The following is a 15,759-nucleotide window of genomic DNA, read 5'->3' on the forward strand; positions in this document are numbered from 1 at the left end:
TACGAGCGAAATGCACGATAACTAAATAACAGGATTCAAATATCATTTTGAAGTCAGTTGTACGCTCGAATTGGCCTGTATGTACTGGGTTATAATTACTTTAATTACCTGGGGTGTGCAGTTAATTTACTGCTGCGGGGAATTAGCAGAACTAGTTTATTGCATGATGCGTGATAACTTTTTAACTGAGACTAGACTACTTTTATCGATGAAGAGGGGAGGGTAAAGTTTTTATATGACTGTCCATTTTTGGTGTACTTATACATAGTCTGTCATAACACTTTGTCAGTAAAAAAAAGGTGCGAAATTCAAATTTTGTATGAGTCGATAAATCTTTGCGTTTAAATTGTTTAGCCGCTGGCGGAAATGGCTTGACAGACAATATGTATCTACCTAGTCTGTATTAGTGTAAACAGGCTGATTAAGAGGAAACATTAGGTACTGGTAATTTTTCCATACCTACAAAGGTTCTCGACATTTTCCTGTCTGGATTTTGGCCCTAGATTCGTTTTTTAAAGTCCTGTGTCGCTTTTTTTTAAAACTCCGTTAATACTCCGTACTCTTCGTAGCGTAGCGTAGTCATCTCTCTCTATCACTCTTCTATATTAGTGCGACTGTTGACAGTTGCGTTTCGTTCGCCACGGAGCGTGAACGATAGGCACGTTGGCTACGCGGGTAGGTACCTAACATATATCATATATCTGTTTATCTGTGTCTGGTATTAGCTATCGTGGCTAGAAATTGTAATACGAGGAAAGTAAATGTCGTAACAATCTATTGGTTCCATCAAGCCAATTTTTTTGACATGTGGAATAAAGCTTCGGACTTAAATAGGAAACCATATTGATCAACGCAGTAGAACCACATTGTTTTGTAAAAACATGCAATCAGAAGAACCTAAGGCAGTCCGTAGTAATAATTAAGATCCGTTTCCTGTGCGAATAGAAACTTCGTTTCGTGTTTTATGAAAGTTTAATTATTAAACTTAATAGCTATATTCTAAATGATTCTTGTAGTGTTTACAATTTAATTCATTTATCGGAACTCTTGGGTTAATAATTATTAAAAAAAATTGTTATTTCATTTCATCGTGCACCAGCAAGCATCCTCCACCACGACAGACTGAGCAGTTGCCAGCGCATTCTGTAACAGAATTTATGTTACATTAAAAGTATTGTATTGTGGTGTCCCAATCAATTTTATTGAGACACCACAATTCACATTGGACATAGATAATTATTTACTTAACAATGAACTAAAACGATTAACAATCAAGTTTGAAGGGAAAGACTAAATACGATATTCTTAAATGTTGACTAACAACCCAGTTCAGTCCCTATGTGATTTTAACATTTCTGTTTGTTAGATAGATACAAGACAAGACAAAACATTTATTGCAATCATATAAGGTAAGTACACAAAATTACATAATATGTACCCTGCAAGGGCGCAGCGATCTTATAACTAAATAACAAACTAGTACAAAGATTTACAGACAAATATTTGAGATCACTTCAGTTAACAGAAGTTTTCGTTGAACCAAGCTAACTTTGCATACCATTTGCAACGACAAATGTCATCATTAATGTCAAATTTCTGTGAACACTTTTATAATGACACTTCCTCACTTTGGTTTCACAAATCGGTGCACGTAAAGTTAGCTTAGACGGATTCGAGAAGCGTTATAGTTATAGTTCGTGTCATCCGCGATAACGCGCAAAATTTGTCAAATCCATGTCAAATGTAACCTTTAATAACATGACATTAAGAGTCAAGGCATGCGTCTTCGTGAATGACACGATCTATAAAAAACATGGGAATCGGCATAAAGCTATCCATAAAAGAAAGCGAAAGAAATGCAGGCACCGTAGCTTCAAAGAATTCATATGGATATACATTGCTTTAGCATACGTCGTATTAATTAGCTACCATTTTAAATATGGAACTACTAGCCGTTTACTTCATGGAAATCTCGTCTATCAATATTCCAATAACATACACTTAAGACTCGTGTAAAAAGCTGTGGTTTATTCAGAAAACATTACTTAAGACGTTCTGGTTTAAATTGAGGCAGGTTAGGATCCGTTACTAGATCGAATCCGTGATTCTCACGGCGCAGGCAACCCATTTATGCTGGAAAATAGCGAGGAACAAAAACGTAATTTATGTTATGCATGTTAGAGCGATGTTGGGGAAACGATCGGTGTTTACATTACATAAATAAACGTAATCTTTCAAGATGGTTCAGGTACTTGTGTAGAGCTTGTTTACTTTGTAACCGTAATCGTTGTAATAATAATCTTGTGTGCAATGAAATGCAATAGTATTTTATACAATCGTGTTATAATTGAAATCTTTTTAGTCGAGTAGGTACCATGTTTAGGCAACGAAGCTTGATGAGTTGCCTAAGTAAGGTATGAGATGGAAAACCTTGATTAATATCACTATTGCATAAAATTTTTGTAAGAGTCATCTAAAATAATATTTTTTTTAACTATAAAACCTAAATAATTTATTAATGCAGTAGACAAAAATGTACCTTGTACAAAATATATAAACGCATAACTCCGCGCGACCCCGCGCCCCTTTAGTCTTTTCTTTGGGAGCGCGGCGGCACGTGATTGGTCAATTTTTTTATAGTTAACTACAGCGTATCGAAATGAATCTTATAGTTGAGCTGGGAACCCATACATGCAAAGTACGCAATTATAGTTTGCGAAATCTTAATTCAACAATTACGCTCAACGAGTAGAAAAAAGGTTAAGTATACGGTTACCACCAGTTTGACACTGACTTATTCGCTAGCGTGTGAGTAACTTACTTTCTTTGCATCTCGCTCGTACTCGCATATTAGTGCGAACGAGATGTATATAAAGTAAGTTACGCAGACTTTACAGAATATGGGAGTTTGACACTATTAAGCTGCTGGGGCCCATTTCTTGAACAGTATAGTCTAATATTTTTAGTGTGTTGCCATGGTAACTCATACGACTTGACAGTTTGTGGACTAATAATATTAATCTAACACCGTTCGAGAAATAGGCCCCTGGACTGGGTGTCTGATCCTCACTATGCTTTCTATGCATTGTATTGCGTATAAGACATTTTCTCTGAGAGGCCGATCAATAAAATAGCGACTTATTAACACCAGCGGCGATAGCTGACTGTCGGTGTTAATAAGGCGCTGTTCTATTGGTCTGAACCAAATTTCATAAGAGTCAAATCAACTTTAAGTACAGTATAAATATACTGCACAATATGTAGGTACCTCAAATAAATCATTTAGAATAATTTACGTATATTTCGCCACTCTTTTGTTGTTCCTATTCGCAAATAGCTACTGATATAAATAAACCTATTTTCCAAACACTACCAATTTTATAGTTACTTATTAGTCTAAATTAGTCCCTTAGTTCAAAGGTTTATTGGTTTAACATTTAAATGTGGACAGCATAAATGGAAATACAGGCCAATTCGAACTTACGCTGACATCAGAACGATATTTGAATCATGTTATTTTGTTATCTTGTGGGTCGCGCGCGTCAATTCAGTTTGTACCTACGGCCAAGTATTACGAGCGAAATGCAGAATAACCATTAAACCTTTAAGTTTAAGAAGATACTTTGCCTCCTTATGTGTGTTCTACGGGTTCTACCGCTTGTACAACGGGCTGTGCTCTGAAGAGTTGTTTGACATGATGCCAACGGCCGCTTTCTATCACCGCACTGCTCGCCGTCGGCAGGGTGCTCATCCTCATACCCTAGAGCCTAAATGGTCGCGCACTGTGCGGTTTAAGACGAATTTCCTCCCGCGGACGCTTCGGCTGTGGAATGAGCTTCCTGCCGTGGTTTTCTCGAGGGGCTACATTGCAGGGGTTACCAATTAGTTTCTTCAGGGGTCTAGTTATTAAAATGACCATCGCGGTCGATTTCTACTTGAGTTTATTAAATAAACAAAACAATTAAATAGATCGACGGTCCGGATCCAGACCGCGGTCCGCAATTTAATGGCCCCTGGGCTACAAATACAGTCTCTTCTTCCTCGCGTTGTCCCGGCATTTGCCACGGCTCATGGGAGCCTGGGGTCCGCTTGACAACTAATCCCAAGATTTGGCGTAGGCACTAGTTTTTACGAAAGCGACTGCCATCAGACCTTCCAACCCAGAGGATAAACTAGGCCTTGTTGGGATTAGTCCGGTTTCCTCACGATATTTTTCCTTCACCGGGGCTACAAATACAGTACGGAGTTCTTTAAAAAAAGGAGTGCACAGGTTTTTAAAGGGTCGGCAACGCGCATGTATCATAACACTGTAATGTAACACCTCTGGAGTTGCAGGCGTCCATATGCTACGGTGACTGCTTACCATCAGGCGGTCCGTATAATTGTTTGTCACCGACGTGGTATAAAAAATTTAATAACATGATTCAAAAATCATTCTGATGTCAGTTTACGTTCGAAATTCGAATTGGCTTAAATGGCCGCCGTTAAACTGGAATTAGTAATATACAGATGTTAATTTATTGAGCATTCTATTGGTGTCAGTGTTCAAGGTCATTTCATTGTCACCAGCCAGCTGCTAGGGTTACCACAACCTAGCTAAGGGACAATCGTTGAGAGAAAACTGGAGGGTAGAAATCTACACATTATGAAAAGTGTCCATCAAAAACCTTAAATAGGCGGCGCCACAATACATCGCTAACAAATTTTGGACTATGATTAAAATTTTCAAATCACTGTGATAACGCACTTCACTCCGTCATTAACATCTGAGTTCATGACATGTCCTTGTGCTACCCTAGCTAGCGCCAACGGAGAGATTTCGAACTATTATTTACAGCTGCCAGCTGGACTCTTGCAACAGCTCTCCCATAAGAGATTGCTCTCCTTACCTCTACCCTCCATATAGGAAACGCTAATAGAAAGTAAAATAATGTATGGATATGATCACGTGACTTTTCGTTACATCTGTCATCTCACTCATCTCGATCGGCGTTTATCGATGTACGATTGTTATCTTGGCTAGCCGCACGGGATGTTTCGTTACATTTACATATCAGGAATTATGTTAACTTCATGTATTGCAGTCACTTTTGGGATGAATCCACCAAGTATCAGCTAGCCACCCTAGATTCTATAGACAAACGCGCTAGGAAGCTTATTGGGGATGCGAGATTGGTAGAGGCTAGACTGCAGAGCCTAGAACACCGTAGAAAGGTAGCCTGTTTATCGGTATTCTACAGGATACATTTCGGGGAGTGTGCGATGGGATTACATAATCTTATCCCCCCATCTCCGTTCTGCCATCGTGGGACTAGACGCGGACTTGCGTTTCACCCTTACGTCGTTACTTTACCACTGATTCGCACTAAACGCTACGCATCCAGCTTTATCATGCGTACGGCTAAGGAGTGGAATTTACTTCCTGCAAATCTATTCCCAGTCCACTATAACTTGGACCTTTTTAAATCGAGAGTGAATAGACATCTTTTAGGTAAGCATGTTCCATCCTAGACTACATCGGCACTTTCCATCAGGTGAGATTGTGGTCAAATGCTTACCTTTTCGGAATAAAAAAGAAAAAAAAATGTTCTGGTTATAATTATCAGGGAATTTGTACTCCGTGCCATTATGGTAGACTAATAGTTCCGTGAAAAAAACCTACTGAACATTTATCCATGTTATTTAATATCATAGACAACCTGTAGATATATCATGTCTCCTCATTCCGCTCGAAACTTGGCTGGTTTCCTATTCGTATTCGGCGCAATATCCGCATGCTCTGCACCCTCTTTTCTGTTCTTAACGACCCTCAGGCCCCCGAATATCTAAAATCTTTCTTCCACTACTATGGTGTCTCTCGTGTCCGTCAGCTTCGCTCTTCTGGCAATCTATCTCTGTCTATACCATCTCACCGAACTGGTTACATGTCCGATTTTTTCTCTATTCAGGCAGCTCGCCATTGGAATAGTCTCCCTGTTAAAATTAGACAGTGTCCGGGGGCACTTTGCTGGCAGTACTGGAAAATCTTAGTGTTTCTGCTTTGTAAGTTTATCTGATTTCATATATATGTATGTATATGTAAGTATATGTATTTGTATCAATATTATTTATATATATGTATGTTTATGTTTGTGTATTTCTTATGATTGTATTGTGTTCGTACATGTACCTAATTGTATCATCTATACCTCCTGTTTTTGCACCGCCTACAACTTATCTGCTTTGCCTAAAGGTTGACTGGTAGAGAATGCCTTACGGCATTAAGTTCGCCTATTGAACAGTGTGTTTTCTTATGTGCAATGAAGATTAAATAAATAAAATAAATATATCAAATTGATAACGGAATTGCTTATTTATTATATGTCGTGTCCCAATACTGGACAGAGGCCGCCCCCTAATTTCTCCATTAATCTCTATCCGCGACATCTCGGCGGCTATCGGCGGTGCGGTGATCTATCTATGATGATTTCTACGAGGGTGCGGAGTGGTTGAGGTCAGCAACGCGCATGTAACTCCTCTGGAGTTGCAGGCGTGCATAGGCTACGGAGACTGCTTAGTATCGGGCGGGCCGTATGCTTGTTTGCTACCTTGTAGTATAAAAAAAAATCTAGTGCTGTGTATGGCCACTCCCTCAAGAAGGAGTCAATTGTTCATCCTGCCATCGCCGGCGCGGTCTGCCACATCCCCGATTCGAGTTTTCGAGCTCGCACTCCGTAGTAATTTTAGGCCCACAACGTATTCGGCATAAGTAAATATGAAATTTAATTATGAACTTTTTTTATGGTATTTGGTATATCGATATTGTTTTCATTTTAAAATCTTACCCTAAACGCATTATAGGACCCATTTTTTGCGCCTAATCAGAAAATTGCTCATAATTACGTTATATTCCAAAAACCAGATATTTTAGTCATGTATTTGGTGCCTGAAGCGATGATGGTCGACTGGATTTGATGTCCTACTTTCAATCCAGAGATCTTCTTCTTCCTCGCGTTGTCCCGGCATTTTGCCACGGCTCATGGGAGCCTGAGGTCCGCTTGACAACTAATCCCAAGATTTGGCGTAGGCACTAGTTTTTACGAAAGCGACTGCCATCTGACCTTCCAACCCAGAGGGTAAACTAGGCCTTGTTAGGAATAGTCCGGTTTCCTCACGATGTTTTCCTTCACCGAAAAGCGACTGGTAAATATCAAATGATATTTCGTAGGTACATAAGTTCCGAAAAACCCATTGGTACGAGCCGGGGTTTGAACCCGCGACCTCCGGATTGTAAGTCGCTCTTACCGCTAGGCCACCAGCGCTTTCAATCCAGAGATCGCGTGTTCAAATCTTGGTCCGGTATCAATGAGTTGGTCTGGTAGGTACCAATGAGTTTTTCGGAACTTACGTACGGAATATCATTTTATATTTAATACCAGGCCAATCGTTTATTCTCCGTACCATAGTTTAGTTATATCTATCTATCACTCTTCAGAGACAGTCGCGTTTCGGCACCCTGCTTTTTTGGTGAAGGATAACGCCGTGAGGAATTTTGCACACATCCGCGAAATGATTCAATGCATGGTGTATGTGAAATGGTGAACCTAGTACCTAACTCGCATTGGGCCAGCGTGTGACCAGTGGAACGTATATAGGATGAATTATTATCCTTGTTTGTTAATTATTCGGTGCCAGACCTATGTGGTAACCCTAGAATTTAATGTGGGAAGGATCATACATTGTGCTTGGTTTCTCCACGCCCACGTAGACATCGAATTGACTGTTTGTCGGCTTTCTATCACCTTTTTAACTATGTGCGAATTTTAGCGTCTTTATTAATATGGGGTGAAACTGAAACTAATCTACATATAAATAAGCAAGTCTAATGTAACCTCTTTAATATATCGCCGTCAGAATAAAAAGAATAGCTATATCATTTATGTGACGTTTGGATGTCAACTGCGTGCCACTGTAACTGTCAATTCCCTTCATAATATTAGTGACGTTCGCCGCCGCATTACTGTCGAACCTTTCGAATACGGAGGGTAGAGGTACTAGAGGTAAGGAGAACAATCTCTTAAGGAAGAATTGTTGCAAAAGTGTTCAGTTGGCAGCTGTAAATAATAGTTCGAAATCTCTCCGGTGGCGCTAGGGAAGCACAAGGACATGACATGAACTTAGTAGTTTTTGACGGAGTGAAGTGCGCTGGCAGGGATTTGAAATTTTTTATCAATATCAAAAATTTGTTCGCGATGTATTGTGGCGCCACCTATTTAAGGTTTTTTGATGAACACTTTTTATACACAGATTCTCCTTACCTCCACCCTCGATACTTTCGAATGTTCAATCCGTCAATCAAAATCAATGTCGACTTTTTGGATACCCACCTAAGTCTTAAAATCGGTAGTTTCGTTTATGAGTTTGGAACATTGACATATTAAATCAAAGTTAAAATTAAGTTATGGAATAAGTAAAGCCTTTATAAGAGCCTCTGGGACTCGGGAGGAAATTGACATTTCTTACAATGCAGTGTAGCAATTTACAATACTTGCGATCTCATTCCGAATGTAAGTATCAATCAGTCAATCAATATCTTTATTGATTTCTTTAACATAGAAACATATATACGAGTAACTTGGGTACATAAAGCGGCATGGATCGATGTATTTGGATTTTAGTCGCCCTGCACCTCAGAGGGCCGATCGCAAAAATCTAAATTGTGTTATCTGCCTCTTCTATTTCGAGCGATATAATGACATTTCGATCTTCGTTTTTAGCAGTTATCCCTCAGCCTTCGGCAGCTGACAAAACGCTGTTGTTAATATTTTTCCCCTAATAATACTCATCTAGCGTTCTCCCGGTTGCATAAAGAAGCCCGAGGTACGCTTCAGCAACCTATTCCTAAGAATTGGTGCCTTAGAATTGACGAGAATTTTTTCCGTACGGCAATGATGCGTTGCGCGTTTTGCAAGGAAGCCGACGTCATTCTAAAACTCCTTATTATAATATTATTATAATAAGATGGGTGAACAAACGACCTCGACGCCAACGTGTACAATAGATACATCCGTATTGACATGTTTTTCGGGTTTTATCGTAAACGTTAGGCTCACATTTGACATTCTAGAGTTTCGTAGGTCTATCAATTTAAAAACTCAACGGAAAACGGGATTTTAAAGGAAATGTTATGTTGCATGAGTTGAGGATTTGTAAAAAAATTAATACTTCGGTTTAAAGAAACTTTATTGTCTAAGAAATTTCAGAAATACCTACATTATTCTAGCCCAGATAAAATAAATACTTACATGATGCTAGCCCAGCTAAAAATAAATACTTACATGATGCTAGCCCAGCTAAAAATAAATACTTACATGATTCTAACCCAGATAAAAATAAATACATGATTCTTACCCAGACAAAAATAAATACTTACATACATGATTATAGCCTAGATAAGAAGAAGTACTTACATGATTGTAGACTAGATAAGAAGAAGTACTTACATGATTCTAGCCCTCATACCCTTTTTAAAGTTATAAATATTCTCTATAACATTTTTTTTTAATAAGAAAATGATACAAAAGAATGTTGTTGCACCCTATAACGGGTTAACTTATCTATATCGATAAACTGAATTATCGATGTTTTTCACATATACTAAAGATCGCTCCAACAAAAAAATTAAGGTTAATCTCACTAATACGGGTATGATACAGTAACTTATCATATAACTAAATGCGTAGTGTTAATCCTTTCGCTCGAATACGCAAGAGTGATAGAGAGGCAAATACAATAAAAATGATTCACTTGCAGAAAACGATTGTCATCTTGGATCGGTCCCCAGAAGTATGCATTAAGAGGGAAGTATAGCACGTGACTCCATAAAAAAAGAGAAAGCGTTTTTCCACTTCCAATATTTCTCATTCTCCATGATTTTTTGGTATATTGACAGAACGAAAAACTAGGTTTATAGGTTTTCCTTTTTTTTTTATTTACAAAACAAAAACAAAAATTAAGCTTAACTTATAAACCTAGAATATATTATGCTGAAGCGATCGATATCAAAATTAAAGTGATTTGGTAATATTTAGTCAGTGAAAAATATTCTCCCGAAATGGAATTTCACAGAAAAATTACCGTTCTTTCGTTAGATTTTAAAAGCTATTCTTCCCTTTTAATGCTAATTCTATAGTTTACGAGTATGCAAAACTGACACCAGTAATAAATAATCAGTAATTCAAATGCACGATGATAGGTCATTATAGGTTCGTTACATTATTACTAAGTAATAGTTTTCAAATTATTCAAGAGCCCAGTTAGTCATAAATATGTTCTTAAATGAATTTGAAATGTATTCAATATGCGATATTTACACTGTATTATGCTAACTAGTTATCTTAGTACTTACTATGTGTGTGAAGGCCTTGTTATTGCATGCAAAGGATTAGAATATTACTAGCACACTGTATAAATATAACTTCTTATGAGGAAACCGGACGACCAATCCTCCGTACAAACGTAGTCCCCATTTTCCCCTCTGGATAAATACAAAATACATATACTTAAACACATTAAAGAAAACCTAACCAAGGTGGCTAGAAGCGGGGCGGGCCTAAGCTCCCGGTGGTCAGAGAGAGGAACCGCCGGACTGTCCGCGCCGTGTCGTGTCCAAAACTACATCTGACCCTTGAGCCGGCCACCTATAGCGAGTCTCTAAAGGACTCTATGAAATTGTCCTCCATAATAATGTATGTTTGTTTTGTTTCAGCATGGTGTTGTGAGATGGGCCCTCAGCGGTCGGGCTCCCCTGAGCCGCCGCCGCCGGCTATACAGCCTTGCAGCGGCTTCCTCGGCAACGTAAGTTCTGTACCACAACCATTATCAACTTGGTTATGTAACGTGACTTAATCGCGCAGACACTGTCCACACTCGACCACAGTGAATCCAGTCATTAGTAACCTAAGCGGAAAATCGCCAGTTGAAAAACCGAATATCGTCACTGTTATTTGTCGACCGCGTGACATCCCTAGTGTGCCAAACTTCCTTGTTGATAAACAAGACCAAGTGCGGGTAGTTCGAACTTGCGCAGCTATATAATATGCTGATGTCAACTTTAGCCAGTCTTCTCCAAGACCACGGGGACAATGTCGTCCTTGAATCGTCAGAGGTAATTTTAGAGTTTTCGTAAATAATACCACCTTAGATTCTGTGCTTCCGAACGATCTTTATGTACGCCATAGTCGTGGGTGTAACTGCTACCTATCATTCGTAGACAGAAGATTAAATCCAAAACTCTTAATCCGACGAAAGTGGCTCCTTCCAACTTCCATTATAATCCCATAAATTATTTCCACATCCAATAATGCCATATGAATATAAACGAGGCCTTATCTCCGCCATCGCCGAATCGAGCAATTATATATTTATGTTTGTTAGTCGCATAAAATGTGAAATATGCGTGTCGCGTCCGCGACGACCGCCACTTGTACCGTGTTGTGGTCGAGTGTTGAACGAGATATTTTGTACACTGCCTGGCTAGCAATAGGAAGAACAGAGAATAAAAATAATAATATTTTACTTTCAGCCAATATCAGAGTACTTAATCACCTTATTTTATAATTTTTATCCTCTTGTCCAATTCATCTTTCCTGCGGTGGCAGCATGGTTGCATTTTTATCACTTGTCACTAAGCCTGTCACTTTCGCCCTTGTCAAAATGTGACAGACATGGTGACAGACGATAAAAATGCGACTGGGGGCTGAGCCAAGATGACAATCGTACATCGACAAAAGCCAAACGAATAGAAATAAGAGCTCCGTCAACAAAGTTTTGTATGGAGCTCTAAATTTTTTTCGAGGTGACAGAGATGCCACGAAGTAGCGTGACTACGCATAACGATTGTCATATTAGCTAAGAACTCAGATGGCCTAAATTTCGATAAATATTTTACTGGTCAAAAGTTCTTTATAGTTATTCCGTTGGCCGAGCGATAGCGAGTAACCAAGGAGCAATAATCATAACAGACTTGGCATTGTGTAGGTTTCGGCAAACTTTTGAAGAGATGAGCGAACTGTAGGGCTAAGATGATCAGTTCTTTATTACTTGTCACCATGTCTGTCACGTTAAATAAAATAAGTATGTAAGCACGAAAGTGACGGGCTTAGTGACAAGTGATAAAAATGGAACCTTGCTGACACCGCTGCAGTAGAATTCTTCAATATACTTAAGAATGTCAAAGAGCTACAAAAGTTGATTTGTGTTGGGCTAAGATGGTCGGCTCTTTATCATTTGTCTATCATGCCTGTCTCGTTCTAGCAAGTATGTAAGTGCGAAAGTGACGGACATAGTGACGAGCGATAAAAATGGAACCATGCTGCCACTGCTGGTCCAAGTTCTAAGTGTTACTTTTTGGGCGTTTTGAAAAAGTGAATATTTGCAAGTTCAAAGTTCAAAGAGCCACATGCGGCCGGCGAGCCGTGGGTTGCCGACCCCTGCCATAGTCTATCAATGGCGACACACGACTGTGAATGGCAAAATTAAACGTTATTAAATAAAACAAGTATGTAAGCACGAAAGTGCCGGGCTTAGTGACAAGTGATAAGAATGGTCTTATCCTAACCTATAAACCTAGACAATGCCAAGTCTGTTATGATTATTGCTCCTTGGTTCCATAACCATGCTGAAATAATTAAGATATCTAGGCATTTCTCAGTTTGCCCACACGATACCGTTGCAAGCAACATTGATCAGATAATATCGTGGGTGGTTTTCGCGGGCACGTTCCGTTTTACCAGTTTAGCAGCTATTACCATAACATTAATAGATCCGTTGTACACAAATTTTTATTTGAATTTGGTGCGATACGGTTTATATAGATTTTCTTTAAAAATTCTAAAAATATTCTTATGTATATTGGTTACCTACAGACTGGAAGTTGTACATTTTTTGCTTTATTTAAATTATCTAAAGTATCATATTTCCGACACAACTTATGTATATTGTTGCGAATGCAACTTATTATTGTATAAAAATCAATGCAGTAGCTAAACGCAGCTGTCGGGCTCGGCTAGTATTCGGAGGCTTTTTAAAAGCACCAATAGGAGCGCTCCACATATTTTCTAACGCGGCCAATTAAAGGCACCTAAATTAAAACCACCCTTTGTACTGATCAAATATTGCAAATCACTCTTTCATCATCCTCCATACTATCAACACCCACTTTCTACATTTAACCGTTTTGGCAAGAACCCTAAACCAGTACCTTTTGGAAGATTATACTTCATTTCATTTTCAATCGAAGTTTTATGAGTCGATGAGTCGTCGACATCCTGACCTGCACGGCGGCTACATATATATATATTAACAAATTTCAAATTGTTTTACAAAAAGAAATATTCTGTACAATTCGTGTTCAAAAGTATCTGTAGGCACCTATTAGTTTTAAAATAGAGACACAAGTCCCTGTCCTTTATAATAAAGTTATTAGAGAACGTTACATGAGCGATAACATAAGTTTTGACACTTTATTGTAAAATGAATATTTTAGAATACTTGACTTTTACTTTTATTGTCTGGTTTGAGATGGAGAAAGACGCTTAATCTCGATAGCTTTAAATAACATAGCTACTGTAAATATTCTTAATCACAGTAACACAGTGGACCTTGATTAACTCCCGATTTGTGTGAAAATCAGGTATTTACAGTGGTAAAAAGACTTTTTACATTAATTAATATTAATATGTGATTTTCCTCAACAATTGTTGGTCAACAAATTCCTATTACTGGGTTCAGGTATAATTTAGGAATACAATTTAAATACACGAATTCAATATCTATCATACTTTTTTCTGCCATTAGATTCTCTATTTCACGAAAAAATAGAATGATTTACTTTTGAGATGTTAGTCTCATCCGCTACTTTCGATGCTGACTTCAGGTATAGTTCGTTTTTTTAACATTAGAAAGAAGCTAAGCGATTTTGACGTTTCTTTTTATTGAAAAACACTTTTGAAAAATAAGTCACGGCAAATATGTCACAATTATTATAAATCATATACGATCATTTACATTCTTTCGCTTCCAAAGGTTACTGATTTATTTAAAAGCGTTTTTCAATAAAAAAGACTTGTCAAGATTGTTTACCTTATTTCTAATGCTAAAAAAACGAACACGACTGTACAAGTACACGTCTACTAGGCAGTAAACAATTCGTCGGAGGTAGGACAGGCATCTACTACTACGGCTAAATGTTACCGTTCATAAGTAACGTAGAAGACTTATAGGTACTCATGTGAACTCTTTTATCACTTGTACCAATACCAACTTGTATTGTACCATGGTATGCAATAAATGATTACTTACTTACTTAAACAGTTGCCAATTAAGAAACGTTAACATACTGTCGCGGGTGTTAAATTAAGCAGTAACGGTAAGAGGAAAGTGTACCATAAATCAAACGGTATCGAACGGTTAATAAGGTGATCAATGGCCCGGCCCGTGTTTAAGGAAATCTTTCATCTGCTCTTAATACGGAAATAAAGATTTACTGGAACATTTTGAGCGAATCTTCTTAAGGTGCATTCACACAGCAGTTACCTTCTGTGGAGCAACACTGTGCAACACGGTAACATTAGGTAACGTATCCAGATACTTACTATTGCACAGTATTGCTTGCTTCACTTTAGTAGGTTAGCGTGGTATGGGCATGTAATGAGGAGGGATGAATTCCATATACGCAAAAGAATGTTAGGGTCATCCCTAATTCATATGTTGATGTCGTGGGCGGATGGTAGACCAAATGGACGATGGATGGATTGTGTGAAAGAAGATATCAGAAAGAAAGGAGTGAGCACTGAGGTGACGAAAGATAGAGGAGAATGGAAGAGAAAAACATGTTGTGCCGTCTCCACATAACGTGGGATAAGGGCAAGAAGAAGAAGAAGTATTGCTTCACAAAATTTAATCGAGGTATGGATGTCTCTTTATGTGTCGCATTCGGTATCAAATAACTGTTGTTAATATGTTTATTATTATAACAAGTATATTTTAGGTTGAAGTCGTTAACTCTGTCATGTCATGTTACAAATGCATTTACTCCGTTTTCAAGTATGGAAGGAAGATTTGGTAATAATAACCAAAGGTGTGTATCTAATTTATCTGAACTTCTGAACACGCTCAATCTCATGCTTTCACAATGGAGCCCACATAATGCGTACCTTTTTCTCCTGAAAGTGAGAGGTATAGCTTCGCTACCATATGTCTACATTTCTCATTTTATTTCACGTTTGTGAGGCGATAACTTACTGATAAGTGTGATCGCAAAGTCATAGGTGACACTGAAAATGACAAACTGGAGCCAGAAAAAAATGTGTGTTATTTATATAAGTAATTTGCTCTTTTGCCAGGTAAATCAAACTGTTACCCCCTAGATTTTAATTGGTACTTGGACCTAGATGTTGGTTGGTTGGTTGGACTTATTCTCGTCTTTAACAATAAGTATACGTAATTCAGTTTTATTGTCATCAACTACGCTACGGTGAAGTAACATTGTTGCGGAGCGATTTGCCTAGTTTATGGTGCCGCCAGAAGAAAAAGTTGACCGTAGTTATCTAAACTTTCTTCTAATAATCATGTAGTCTATTCTACTAATACGTAGCACTCAGATCTTACTTAACTATACTTAATTTAGTTTTATTGCCATTAACTACAAAGTAACATTGTTGCTGAACGATTTGCCTAGATTATGGTGCCGCTAAAATAATTGCAACTTATTGTCTAAAC

General features: G+C 38.2%; 1 protein-coding gene across 2 annotated transcripts in view; it reads left to right on the plus strand.

Annotated features, from left to right (window-relative positions):
- Positions 1-15,759, plus strand: part of LOC133522677 (leucine zipper putative tumor suppressor 2 homolog) — a 179,467-nt gene that overhangs the window by 18,225 nt on the left and 145,483 nt on the right. For both annotated transcript variants that reach the window (XM_061858077.1, XM_061858076.1), the window contains exon 2: positions 10,748-10,836. In XM_061858077.1, the coding sequence (XP_061714061.1) occupies positions 10,762-10,836 (75 nt within the window). In that variant the 5' untranslated portion in view covers positions 10,748-10,761. The remainder of the gene's footprint in view (positions 1-10,747; positions 10,837-15,759) is intronic.

Source organism: Cydia pomonella, chromosome 11 (genome assembly GCF_033807575.1).
Source record: "Cydia pomonella isolate Wapato2018A chromosome 11, ilCydPomo1, whole genome shotgun sequence".
Taxonomy (NCBI): Eukaryota; Metazoa; Arthropoda; class Insecta; order Lepidoptera; family Tortricidae; genus Cydia; species Cydia pomonella.